The 14,302-nt window shown below is 42.9% G+C and overlaps 1 protein-coding gene across 2 annotated transcripts in view; it reads right to left on the bottom strand.

Moving 5' to 3' along the window:
- Positions 1-2,259: 2,259 nt before the first annotated feature.
- Positions 2,260-14,302, bottom strand: part of klhl13 (kelch-like family member 13) — a 45,485-nt gene continuing 33,442 nt past the window's right edge. Inside the window, exons 5-7 of one of the 2 annotated variants that reach the window (XM_071898149.2) lie at positions 13,379-14,174; positions 9,089-9,202; positions 2,260-3,510 (exon numbers count right to left, since the gene is read on the bottom strand). In XM_071898149.2, the coding sequence (XP_071754250.1) occupies positions 3,023-3,510; positions 9,089-9,202; positions 13,379-14,174 (1,398 nt within the window). In that variant the 3' untranslated portion in view covers positions 2,260-3,022. The remainder of the gene's footprint in view (positions 3,511-9,088; positions 9,203-13,378; positions 14,175-14,302) is intronic. The other variant, XM_071898151.2, reaches the window with a different exon arrangement.

The following is a 14,302-nucleotide window of genomic DNA, read 5'->3' as shown; positions in this document are numbered from 1 at the left end:
TCATGTAATATTGACTTTGGCTATAACATAAACACCAGGAAACAACAAAACCATGTGACATGACATTGTTATCTAGACCATGTGCTGTATCGCCAGAGAGATTATGAGTATGTTGAGTTGTTCTGTGTCACTTCAAAGCTGTACACAAAGTCCTGCGCTATCTGACTGAGACGTTCTCAATTTTTCTGGAACAGCATTTAACTGTCACTGCACAAAACTCAAAGCCATTTAGAAATCAATTAATGCGTTACCACATCCTGTTTCACTGAGAATAGCAAAGTGCCGTTCTATAGCTTGGGCTCCTTTCTGTCATCTGGGCCTGCTGAAGCAAAAGTCAAACGTTAAAAGTTTTATTGAACAGTGCCTCAAACAGCATTGCCTGTATACATTTTCATATGCTACACCAATGACAATGCATCTTGAAAACGTATATGATTATAGCAGCATTTAGTGGCAAATGTAAGATCTTAACATTGACAAAAAGGCACTTTCAACAAATGCAATTATAGTGACACTAGTTATTTTAGCTTTATGCAACATTTCATTGAAATGATTAGATCATTTTTACATAAATGGCCTTTCAGAGATATTTATGCTATGGTAAATTATTTTTCTAAACAAACAAGACAGGTATTGTAACAGTATATTTATAGTATAGTTGTTTTTATATTATATGCTGTACTCCTTGCTAGCCTGACCTGCCGATCTGGCGCGGTGACCTGCATCGCATGCCTAGCTCTCCAGGTGGGGTCACTGTTGCAGTGTGTGGAGTTTAGTGGGTGTAACAGAGTTGGAGAGGTTATTCATCTACAGCATCCCTCCCCTTATCTCTCCCACCTTTCCTATGACTCCTAATGGTGCATTTAGATCCGGGCGATGGAGGCTAGATGGTACACCTGATACCATTCATTTTCATTGCGACGACCTTAAAAGCTAACAATGCCAACCGACATTTCTCCATCCTCTGTTATGTATCTCCGTACCAGAGGTTGAGCCAGTCAATTTTTCCTCCTCGTTTTACTTGGATAACAAAAGGAGAGTATCTTCGCTCTGCAATAGCTTTAGTGATAATTCAGTGACTTCCCATTAAAGGATTATAAACTCCCAATTTTTGAATTTGGAAGAATTCTGAAAAATGTGCAACCATATGCAACTGCACAAAATTGCTTTTTTTGAAATGCAACAAGTACTTCAAATAGCATGTTGAGTTAAAATAACCCATTGTAATAATCCTAAAGCTAGGCTGAGGTTTAGTTGCTTCTGAACAGGACAAGAGCAGGCACGAAAAAATACAACCAGAGGCACCGCTGCAACTTTTCATTAATAGGATATAATGAGGATATCATAAAGCTCTAAACAAAACTCATCTGATGATTACACAAACCTTTCATTCTTTGCAGCAGCATAAAGCAAACGCCTTGGACACCATATGCTGCTATTTAAGTCTTAATGGGCCAGAAGCAGGTGGGCAGATTGTGGGTGACACTACCGTCTGTCTTGATCCTGGGAGAGGAGGCAACAGTGGCAGAAGAGCCTGCTGCCCCTTAAACACTGGTCAGCAGCATAATGCTTCTATCACTAATAGATAATTAAGTGCTTTAAGAGTATTTTTTGGCTGACATGAGTACACAGACAGGGAAGGCACAGCCGAGCCTCTAACCACGGATTAGGCGGCTGTTTAATAATGCAGTGCAGGGTCAGAGACTGAGAAGTATTAACTGTTACTGGTTCCAACTGCAAGTTTTGAATTTGCTACACCATTGAAAGATGGAGGCAGCAAGTGTGTGCCTCCTGGCCCGGACGTGTCCATTTATTTACTTTTTACTGTGGTTAAATAAATCACTTTCTCAATTTCTATCAAACAGCTAATCCTGACTCCGCTGCAGCAAGCCAGGTTAAACTAACAGATTTCAACCTTTTCTTCCCTAATATTCATGTCAGATTTTGAAAGCAAACAATATGCTCTTGTCAAGTTAATGAAAGCGCAACATTCCTGCTTAGAGCAAACAGGTTGCTTTGTTGTTCCACTTCAAATCTGCAGCCCATTCATTATGGTCAAATTTATACAAAGATCATGTCTGATATGCATCTTGTACCAGAGTCAGTAGGCTTCACAAAATACATCAACACTGTCTGTCTACAGTGGGAAAGTGCAGTAAAATGTAATTTACCTGAACCACAGGAATCCAAAGTGACCAATCTACCAAATAAGCATAATGAACAAAAATACAGTAACGCAAAAACAACAAGGTTTCTGAATTTCCTTCTCAATACGTGTAATTTCCTACAGTGAACACGTTTATTGAGTCGTTCTAACATTTCGCTGGTTGGAACATCTTCTCCTCTCGAGGGGGTTTGGATTAGCATGGCTCTACTGTAGTCAGTAATGGAGGACAACATTTCATTTCTTTCAAAATCTTGTTTATTAAATTTAGAAAACACCATTTTGTTAACAGTTTCATAGCAATAGCAGGAAAGAACTGAAACTGTAAGAGAGAGAGCGATAGATGGGGCATGGGCCAACCCCTGAGTTAAAAACCAGCTGTGTTTGGGGCTCATCTGTCCCTATGCTTCTGCTCTCTGGGGTCAACGGCATCTAACCTGGCATAGACTAGAAGAGAGAGTCAGTGTGGTAGTCGACATAGTGGATCTCAAGGTAGAATGCCTAAAGAAACAAGACATAACAAAACTTCATAGACATCAGGTAGAAAAGTTGATTTGCAAAGTCACTTTTCAAGTCAAGGTATTTCCTGCCAAAATATACCGAATATGCAACATTAACATGTAATTAGGTTGCCAAACCGTATCGGTATGTGGGTTTAATCACTTGGGAAGGGGTTTCTGCACAGCTTTGGGGAAGGCGGACTTGGGGGGTACTTAGGGATGCGGTACAGATGTAGTCCAAAGAGGAAGTGCAAACAATGTCTATAAGGTGTGTGTGTTTTGGGGGGGAGGGGGGGGGGTTGGGAGTGGGCGGGGTTTACAGGGGTACGAGCAAAGTGGACTCCCCCCCCTTCGCTCCTCAAGGTGCTGAGAGGGGCGACTCTCTGGAGGGCGAGCCTGTGATGTCCTCGGGGGGAAAGACTGTGAGTGTGCAGGCTCGGATTCCGCCCAGCGACTCGGGCAAGTCAAACACTTTGTGCCATTCGTCCTTCTCGGGGTCGTACTTCTGTACTATTTCCACCATGCAGCGGTTGTTCCACGAGTAGCCGCCCACCACGTAGATCTTATTCTCGAACACGGCCACGCCCACGTCGCTCTGGCCCCGCAACATGGCGGCGATAGGTGTCCACAAGTCGAGGGCGGGGGAGTAGTATTCACAGCTCAGTACGTCGTCATAGTCACTGGTGCCCCGGAAGTGATTGCCCCCGATTACGTAAAGGCGGTCGCCCACCGTGCACATACAGTGGAGGCCGCGCACTGTGGTCATGGGTGCTTTCTGAGTCCATTTGTCCGCATCTGGGTCAAAGCACATCAGCTCCTTCTGAAAAGTGTCATGAGTGATTCCCCCTGCAGCAACAAGGGAAAAAAAAGGGGACAAATTAGCCTTGACATTAAATCACTGGGGGGATAAAAACCAGCCTCGCACACTAATCAATCAACTCTACATCAGACCCATTTGTGACTCAATCACCCATGTCAACCTAGATCTACATTCATCTAGGCCAAGTTGAGCCCAAGCCACAACAGCGGAGATGGTGAATACTTAAAGGGAGGCTACGCTAACATTGTGAGGAATGAGAATCAAGACGAAGACCATTCATCTGTTGTCATCTCCTCAATCCTTTAAAGAATCAAACACAACAGCCTTTATATAACCAATAATTCTATGACATAAAGTGACATCAGCATTCATACACACCACAATATTCATACAACCACAGTCTCTTTTTCTGCAGTTTGAAATGATGCCGATGATGAGTACTTACTAGAGAGAAACACCATTACAATGCACTCACACACACACACACACATACACAAAACTGTAGTGGAAACAGACTGTAGACGCCGGGACACAAAAAGCCGAGGGAAAGTGGGGAGAAAAAAAAAAAAAAGAAAAACAGGACATGTCTACAGGGAAGGCTTAAAATAAAGAGGAACACAATCCCAGCATGCATCTGGGTGGGAGCCAGCCCACCCCTCCCCCCTATGCAGAGTGACTAGGAGCAAATGCAGCGCAGTGAAGATTTGCAGTGCATGCCGAATAGAGACAGAATCCCTCTTTTTTGCTCCTGCTCCTGCCCAGTGATCTTACTCTTTATTTATTGTTGAGGCCTAAGCCGTCTAATCAGCTGCCATGACTCAGAGATCTGTGATGCTCAGCCTCCTTAATTGACAGATCAAATCCCAGGACAGCCAGACTATCCATTTTCTTTATCCAAGTAGTCCATGGGGCAAGTCTGCCATTAGAAAAATACCAAGGGAACGCTGATAAGGTCCCAACTAGCCAAGGTCCTTTTAATTCCTCTCAAGAGGCCCTGCTATTTAGATTCAATTCACGGGCTCGACCTTTCTCTGCAACAATAACTTCTAATCGATATCCTAACTTCTAATCAGTATCCTCATTCTTCTAAGTGGATAACATTTTGCCAAATTGTACCTATCTAGGACAGACACAGGCTAAGTGGTTTTGTCCCTCTGTAGACAGCGAAAGTCAAGACTAGGTTGTTTGTATTGTCGGCTGCATCTGCCCATATCTTACCATATAAACACACGTTTCACTGTTCAATCAAGCAGATAAAAATGTGCTGCTGTGTCCCGTTGTAAAAACTGATGACCTGCTTGGTTGAATCATAGCGCTGGCACAAATGGGACCCGAAGCAAAGAGGGCGGATAGACACAAAAGTGAGGCAAAAAAAAAAAAAGGGGGGGGGGCTCAGCATATTCCAAAAATACCCCATAATGATAAAAAGAGTGGCCAGATATGATCTCCAATATCAACTGCTACAGATCTATGCGTGGTCTCTGGGCAAACTGACAGCCCAAGACAAATTCCCCCAGGATGCACTTTGCTAAAGAGATAACAAAGCTGCAATTGATCAAATTCTGAATAAGATGACGAGAAACATTTCAAATCAGAACGTATTGGGAAGCAATGAATCCTGTAATTTCTTTGGCTCCTCTTTTCACTCCTGATGCAAAATTACCCAATGACTGATGTTCAAGTGCAGACCGTCAGCTTTAATTTGGGGGCATTTTCTGCTACAGCAGATCAACGGTAAGAACTACAGCCCTTTTTATTTATGGTACCTGAAGGTATATGGACATATTAAGATTATATTCATTAAATTCTCCACTGAACATCACCACACTCTTGATGTTCTCTTGTCAGGTTCGCTTTGCAGCCTTTTGGCATTTCAGTTTATCTCTATGAGGATTCAGCTGTGACTATGCATGGCCCTGAATTACTCAGAGAGTGGCTGGCAATTGTTGACTGAATAAATAATGAAGCAAGAGTCTCAATTATCAGACCGGCCTTGAATCAATAACACAGAATCTTAATACAGATCTTAATCTTTCAGATGGACTCTGAACCAGAGACAGTGCGGCCCTGTGCCGGTTCAGTAGTCGTGTCTGAACCCCGCCACACCGCTCGAGCTGTGATGGTGTGTGAGCTGACTGCGTTTGTCAGGTTCATCCAGCTGACAGAATGCCTTCAGACAGCGCAGCAGCACAGCCGGAGAATGTGACCTGATCCGGACTGACAGACAGACACAGAACTGCACTTCAGCATGGGTCACCTTGCACAGCGAGACTGTAACCCCTGAGACTCTGGGTGCTACTGTAGGGCCTCAGTGCAACAGAGTTCATCTAATGGGTATTGCTCTGTAACTTGCGCCTCTTGAAAACACTACAGTAGATTAGTGGCATACTAAAAATTGCTTTCATTTCTTTCCCAAAAGAATCAAAATTCTCAGAGTTTGGATTTTGAAGTTACTGAATTAGCCAGGTTTATTAACGTCAGCCACCTTTTATAATATCCACCTTTTATAGTTTAGTAGCCACCCATTGCAAAGATCTGCTTGGATGTTTTGGTTATGTTATAAACCTATACCTATGATCACAGAATCACTTGGCCAGTTCCATCCTGTTGTACCCAAGATGCCCCCTCATTTTTTCCATACATAGCTTTAGCTGCTGCAGGTGCAAAGCTTATGTGTCACTGCTAGGCCAGCTGTTACAGCAGTGTAATGCACCAAGGCTGGTGGCCTATTGTTCACTGTATCACTGCAACATGAAGCCATCAAAATAATCACCTCATGTGCTGCTCAGCCATCACAACATCAAATAGGGTGAACAATAAACATGCAGTGTAGACCACTGCCTGAAGCACAATGATTGAAAAACATCTGGCTACCAACAGATTAGCTCAGCCCATCACTGCTATTACTAAGTTATTCATCAGTAGTTTATTTTTTAAGGAGTGAAAATATGGCTTTCATCTTCACTCCACTGTAACATTAGGCTTGCCAAATAATGCAGTCTGTGTGGTCCCAAATATGTCCCAGTTCTTATGCTTGCCAAGTGCAATATTAGCTAATTAAAAACGTGCTAGAAAAATGTTTATTTTTGTGTTTATTCAAACAATGAAAGTAATCCTGGATGAAGTTAGTTGGGGCTTTCTGGCTCATTTTTCAGCTATTTTGATTAAAGGAATCAAAACGGCCTACGCTTTAAAACATTTTCACCTGCATGCACACACAATTCTTCCTGCACCACTCTTCTAATTTGTTATGTGACAACCAATGTATTTATTTATTTATTTTTTAATCAAAATTGCAAATCTACAGTGAAACACTGCCAAAAAAACAGTCAGCCATTTAGATACTACAAGTTATTGGTAAGAATTTTCTGAAAATAAAAGAATATGAAAGAGTAAGATCATAAGTAGAACTAATATGCAGGCGATGTGGTATCTATAGAACTACATGACTCACTGAAGAAGATCTGCTAGAGCAGTGAGATCTACAGATTATATGTTTAAATGTACTGGTTGAGCACTTCAAATATGGCTCAGCTTGACATCATGCAGACCTGTGTGACAGGGCATCAACAATCTTGCAAGTTAGACAACTTTTGAGAGACAACCAGCAATCTTTTGGTAGCCAAACATTGGCTCAGCATTTCACAGCCAATTCAAATAATGGCAAACTTGTCTGTATAGCTCAGTTTTGTAAATTTAGTGGTAGCCTGGTTAGGAGGTTAAAAGGACTAATATACGTCTATTACTTGCATTACTACAAGCAGTCACTGTCTTTTGTTGATATAACATTATTATCAGTTGAGTATCTGCTTGCATAACTAAACAGTTATCACATACTTTTATAAAATGTGCTTTATATATTGATGTAGTGTAGACATTACCGTCTCTGTATACATGGTCACTCTTCTTAGGCACAGTTGAAATTCTGTTATTACGTTATTATAGCCAACACTTGTTTCTTTTTGGGGTGTGGGAGCTGCTGTCAGTCCAGTGACATCAATGTACTGGCGACACTATTGTGATCGCTGAGAAATGCAGCACAAAACACCAAAGCAATGACTGCTTATCACCAAAGGTGTTGCCAAAATCAAGAAAAACAAGAATCTCATGGATTATCACTTTAACTGGCACCACCGGGGAAAGAATAGATGAAGTAATGAATAATTTTAGTCCATAGGCTTTCATGAAATTGGGCCAAAATTGGTATGGACAGAATTTAGTTTCTATATTGCTGGCTCATTTTTAAAATGCAAAATTCTACACTGCCAGAATCCTCTAGTTACCACATTTGAAACAGCAGCTGTGAACTTTTTTCACGTTTATGAACACTGTTGATGTTCATGTTTATGCGCTGCATTTACGAACGCTGACGGTACCCAAGGCCAGGAGGGATTAACACAGGCTCTTCTGTGTTACACCTCCTACACAGGCCTCAATCCTCTCCCTTGCTCCATCCTTCCCTCTCTTCCATCCACCCCCCTCCCTTCCTTTCTAGCATCACTTTGGATTAGTCACACATTGAGAAACTAGGGCTCATCTCCATAACGCATAATGTTTTCAATCCTATGAAGTGAACAAGCAACGAGGTGACTCCTAAAGAGCAACAGAGGATTGGTTGCACCCAAGCCTCTGACAAGCAAAGAATGTCATGTTTCCACTGCCTTTTACTTGACCAAAATTATAATGACATTTCAGCAATTTCATGTTAAATTCTATGATTTACTGTATTATTTTGGCAGAGAAATATTTAGCAGGCATTAACATACTTTTATGGCTCTCCTTCCTGACTCATTAATTACTTCCAAAAGCGTACTGCTGTCATATTAAAATATGAATAGTACATACATAGTCAAATCTATTCGATAATCCTGAATTGTATATCACTGGAAATCAATTTCTTTCATTTGAGTCTATTTGCATCCTTGACAGATGAACACAGCAGACACTGGAGCTCTTCAAAGTAAATCCATGCCCCTCATTCCTTCTCTTATTTTTGCCTATGTCTAAACAACATTGTGTTTCTCATCTTATTATAACATCTGGGGAAGTTACAGCCCAAACTGTGAGAAGGGTCTCTGATCCGAACCCTTAAATTCCACTAAATGCGTCACTATCAGTGTAGCATCTCCGCCAGTATCGTATCAATATGTCGTTCTACCTGCTCTGTTGTGCACAAAAGTAAACAAAAGCCGAGCTGAAACAAACTACAATACAGCTACATCAGACAAGGTATAACAAGGTAAAAATAAAACAGGTTTTATGGCTTTGAAGATGATTTCACCAATCATCCTTTTTTCTTTTTCAAGTACTTAGCCATACTATGTTATTAGATGTAATCAATTGTTTACTGCCATAAAATGGTAGAGAAAAAACAGTAAAACAACTAATGAATCAAACTGAAAATCAGTACATTGACAATCATGCCAAATGCGACGTGAAATCTACTTGTAAGCTCAATATTGATCCTTACACCGTTACAGAGGCTCTCAAACCTAGACAACCTGAACATTCTGCATGCCAGTCTTTATTTAGGCCAAATAAAAATGTACTTTGACAAATCCAGTATTATTAGCCAAGATATTTGAGCTCCCTGGAGCCACTTACCTGAAATATACATGTAACCGCCATACACCGTCCCTGCATGACCGTAATGTGGCTCATTCATTTTGGCAACATATGTCCACTCGTTTGTCCTCGGGTTGTAGCACTCCACAGTAGCTTGGGGGAAAAAAAGGACAGAAGCAAAAAAAATACAGTATTAGTAGAAAGTAGGTCAAGACAGAACTAAGGAGGACAAACAGCAGCAAATGAGGCCTTGGAGGGTCTCAGTGTGGGAGCTAAAACAAGGATTTAAATACAGAACACCCCCCCCTCCCCCAGCACTGACTGCAGTGACTAAACAGGAAATATGGAGACTGTAGGATGCAACCATTGACAGAGCAGCATCCTTTGTACCACAGGATTATCAGCATTGCTCTGCTCCACTGATGCTTTAATACCAAAATCATTTTATTCCATAAGACCCCTACAAATGGTTTTATAAAATCTGAGAGAACCTCACCCTGAATAGGGACACCGGGGCACACTCCTGGAGCCAGGCCTGGGAGTGGTGCTAACAGGTGAGTGCCTATTGACCGGGTGAAACCCATAGCTCAGCTAGGTACAGCCCAATACAAGCAGTGTGGGGTCGTTACCTTGTGGGCTCACCACCTGCAAGGTGAAGGGTAGGGGTCAGGTGCACTGCCCGTCCGGCAAGGGGCAGGAGCGGTGCAGACCTAGGTGTCATGGACCTTGGCAAGAGACTTCTTGGAACGTGGAACATAACCTCTCTTGGGGGGAAGGAGCCTGAGCTGGTGCGAGAGGTTGAGTGGTACCAACTAGATGTAGTTGGGCTAACCTCCACACACAGTATTGGCTCTGGAGAACTCCCTGATAAGGGGATGGGTTTTTTTTTCCCGGTGAATGAGATATCACCTAAACGCAACTGTGTGTGGGTTGTGGAGAGGAAAACTATTGTCAGTTCCGACGTTAGGGTTAGAAAAAAGCTTGGAAAAAGCTTATGACCGTGTTCCCTGAGGTCTTCTATGGGAGGTGATGTAACAGCATGAGGTGCCAGGGCTGTTGCTGTGAACCATTTGGTCCCTGTGCACTAGGAACAAGAGCTGTGTTCGCATTGTTGGCATTAAGTTAAACTCTTTCAAGGTGAGCATCGGACTCAGACAATAATGCCCCTTGTCCCTCTCCTGTTTGTAGACAAGATATCAAGCTGCAGCCGAGGTCTGGAGAGTGTCCAGTTCAGTGACAGTATCTCTGCTGTTTGCGGATGATGTCATTCTTCAAGCTCCATCAGACCGCAATTTCCGATGAGCACTGGAGCAGTTTGCAGCTGAAAGTGACACAGTTGGGATGAGGTTCAGCACCTTCAAATCTGAGGCCATGGTTGTCTCCCATAAAAAAGGTGGCTTGTCCCATCCCGGTAATGGCTGAACAGCTGCCCAAAGTGGAAGACTTCAGGTATCTCAGGGTCTCGAGTGAGACTAACCTTCGTTTAGGTGAATCAGCTGCAGTAATGCAGCCATTTTATTGGAACGTGGTGGTGAGGAGGGAGCTGAGCCACAAAGCAAAGCTCTCGATTTACCGGTTGATCTTTGTTCAGACCCTCACCTATGGCCACAAGCTCTGGATAGTGACAGAAAGAATGAGATTGTGAAGTGACCGATGAGGTTTCTCCGCAGGGATATACACGCATCTGATTCTTCTAGCCCATTTTGGGCTTCAGGGGAGCCAGTTGATGTGGTTTGTGCACCTAGTAAGGATGCCCCCAGGGCACGTCTTCCTTTGTAGGTGTACTGGGCACAATCAACTGGGAGGTGATCCCGGGGCAGACCCAGGACACGCTGGAGGGACTAGCTCTCCCAGTTGGCCTGGGAGCCCCTGGGGATCCCCCAAAAAGAGCTGGAGGAATTTGCTGGGGAAAAGGACATCTACGCTGCTCTTCTTGCCCTGTTGCCACCGCCACCCTGACGCAGATAGAAAATGGATGGATGGACCTTTATTTAACCTGCAGGTTACTTAAGAACAAAGTCTTATTTGCAATCCATTGGAGGTAGTTAGGCTATAACTTCTGAAGGAAGTAAAAGTAGTTGGTGAACTGACTAAGAGTGGCCAGAGACAACAACGTGCCTCAATCTCTAAGAATAGAATGGTGCACGTTTTTGAAGGCTTTGGCCATATCAGTGATAGCAAGTGAGCAAACAAAAATGAATCACAATGGTTCCAAAATACAGAAGCGAGCTTGTGACCACATAGTTGTGAGAGCGATCCCTGGACCAGCCGGGAAAATCTGAGTGGGAAAAATGAATAGCCTAAGTACCTGGCTCCACCTCAACAACTACAGTCAAAGTGACCTTCAGCAGGGCACTTAATCCCCAGTTGCTCAGGTGCAACTACTCAGTGGAAGAAGTACAGACATTGTAGAAGACTGGTTGTACTGAGCAGATCCAACATATGAATGTGTTTAATTATATGAATGTGAAGCAGCAGAACGTGAAAAGAGCAGAGATATTTAGCAACAATCCTTTGGATAAATATCTGGATAAGTGGTCAAATAAACTCTGAAAATTGATAATTTACCTACAAGTGCAGAAAGCCAGAAGACAGATATAAAATTTAGTATGTTGCCAGGTACACAGATTTAACTTCTCCTTTAATCATTAACTATCAGATTTGCCCCTGACCAGCTGCACTGGTTACATTCCTAATTAGCGTGCATTTCTCTCCTGCTACTCCTCAGCCTTTTCTGTTACCTATAGGTCCTTGCTGACCTGTACTTATTACTTTTCTGAGGGAGAAGACAATTCAGGGCATAAAAGGGGCCTATATGGGATTCAAACAAAAGCCATCGTCTAGATTTAAAAACAAGCAATTTCTATTCCTCTAGCTTATACCTTCCCAGCATAAGGTAAGTGCTGGAAGAGTTAGGTAAAGAATTAGGTAATCGCTAGAGAAAGTACAATATAAATCTACTTTCTTGCAAAGGTTTACAGTAAATGCAAGTAATTGTAGAGGAGATTTAGTTTCATGCTGCTAAGTTTGCAAGAGCCTCAAACAAATGAATTATTTAACCCTTTCAAGCTCCATCCTTCCCTCGCTCACACCCATCGTGAGTTCTTGATGTGTGTTAAGCTTCTATCTTTAGTTTCCACAGGCTGTGTGCAGCTTCCCCTCTGCAGTAAAACAGGGTCATGCAGCTATTGTGCAAGTTTTTCATTATCAAAATAAATAAGCTTGAATAATCATAAGCCAAATGATCATCAACGGGTGTTCAGATACACTTTTCACAAAATTTTAACTTGAATGTTTTTCCCACTGGTGCAATAAAAATGAGGGATTGCTTTGTTACAATTAGTATACAGGGTTTTTTTCTAAGCTCCATAAAAGGTCTGACAATATGGTAAATTAGAATGATTTGTCTGACAAACAAATCCAAAAAGGTTTATTTCCAAAGATATTTTTGTTACATATTTTAATTAATGAAATCAGCACTGAACCAGGCGTAAATGGGAATCAAACCTGACTGTCCCATCACAAACACATAAGTGGATCAGTTCGGATTGAGGGCTTCCTCCTGCAAATATTTTGTAAGCTCTGTGTGTTTGTTGTTAAGCTATTGTTTTTATGATGTGGGCCTTTTAGACGCAACACTAAAACCACACCCACATGACCTAACCAGAGTAAACAAATAAAATGCAGCAGCTGGACACATTGAGCAGAACAACAAGGATAAAGCACATTGAATTAAAGAGCTGTGCAACTTAAAGCAGAACGGAGCAGTGGTGTGGACGGGCAGTGAATCGGGCCATGCTCATTGGTCTAATTATAACCCAGAAGAGAGGACTGCTTGCATGGTGGCCGCTCCGTCCACTGCAGTTACAGAGCTGCATTTAAGTATTGGGTGGCACTGCTCTGTGGTCCACAGTTAGGGGTGTTGGGATTCCAGTTATTTTGCATCAACTGTGAGGCTACAATGAGTTGATATCAATGAGGCATTTTCTACCAAAACAATGCATTGTTGTGAATCCAAATTCACCAAATCACTTTTAAATTATAAACACAGCCAGATTACTGAGTAGAGATGCACTGATGCCACCATTTTTTAAACACCCAAACTTTCCACTTATCCCCTTCTGCTGCTGTGGTCGGCGTACTGGCTGTAGCTGCCTCTCTGTACCTGAATTTCATTTAATCATACAGAGATGACGCATGTGGCATATTGAGACAACAAATTATATGTATGCATAGACGTTGTAAATAATCTGATGCAGTATTAAAGAAAGGCTTCTATTGTTGCTTAAAGAAGAGGGATAAAACAAACAAGCAGTGAAATAAACTCACCGAGCTCCCCAGCAGCATTCCTTCCACCGACAGCGTAGAGGTGTCCCTTGAGTGCACTGAGGTGGAAGAAGGTGCGTTTCTCATTAAGGCATGCCACCTGCATCCACTTGTTGTAGCGAGGGTCATACCGGAACACTGTGTCCACCGCTGTTTTGCCTTTGGTGTCATAATTGCTTTGGCCACCCACCACATAGAGGAAGTTGCCAATGACTGCAATGCCGTGTTGGTAACGAGGTGCGTCCATGGGCGCCAGCGCCTTCCACTCGTGGGCCTTCTCATCGAACAGACGCAGCTCCTTACTCACAACTAGTTGCTGGCGCAGGACACCACCCAGGGTGACCAGGTGGGCGCTGTCTGAGCGGATGGCCGTCCGTTCTGACTGCATAACCGGCTGCATGTAGGGCATCATCTGATAGTTGCTGGCCTCCAGGAGAAGGTTGACACAGGTGTTATCTGTGCGCATAAAGTCCACTGTTTGCACGTGATTGATGAGCTCCTGTGGGTTCATGAGGGGAAAGCGGATGTTCTTCATGAGCTTTGAGGCATAATCCATGCGGCCTTCTTCATAGCGTAGCCAGCGGCAAGCAGCCTTGAACAGGTCCAGCTCGCTGCAGTGCTTCAAGCTGTTGCTGGACAGTACAAAAGCCAACCGCTCAAACGGCAGCTTGACAAACTCTCCCGTGCCCAGCAGTGAGGGGAAGTTCTTCAGGATGAAGTTGTTGACATATTTGTCCACCTCTGTGAGGTTGTATGTGTTGGCAATGCGCCCCACCTCTACACAGTTGTCAAGAGAAACCTGCAAGGAATAAGAAATGGGAAGTCTTAGGAATGCTGCACCTAAGATTGGCAACACAGCTTAGGACATAAATAACTGGATCTTCCACACTTTTATGCACACTCCAACTCTTTTCCTTAGACAGATTC

This window comes from Centroberyx gerrardi, chromosome 11 (genome assembly GCF_048128805.1).
Source record: "Centroberyx gerrardi isolate f3 chromosome 11, fCenGer3.hap1.cur.20231027, whole genome shotgun sequence".
NCBI lineage: Eukaryota > Metazoa > Chordata > Actinopteri > Beryciformes > Berycidae > Centroberyx > Centroberyx gerrardi.
Note: the sequence above shows the minus strand (reverse complement) of the source record. Positions and strands in the feature narration are given on the sequence as shown.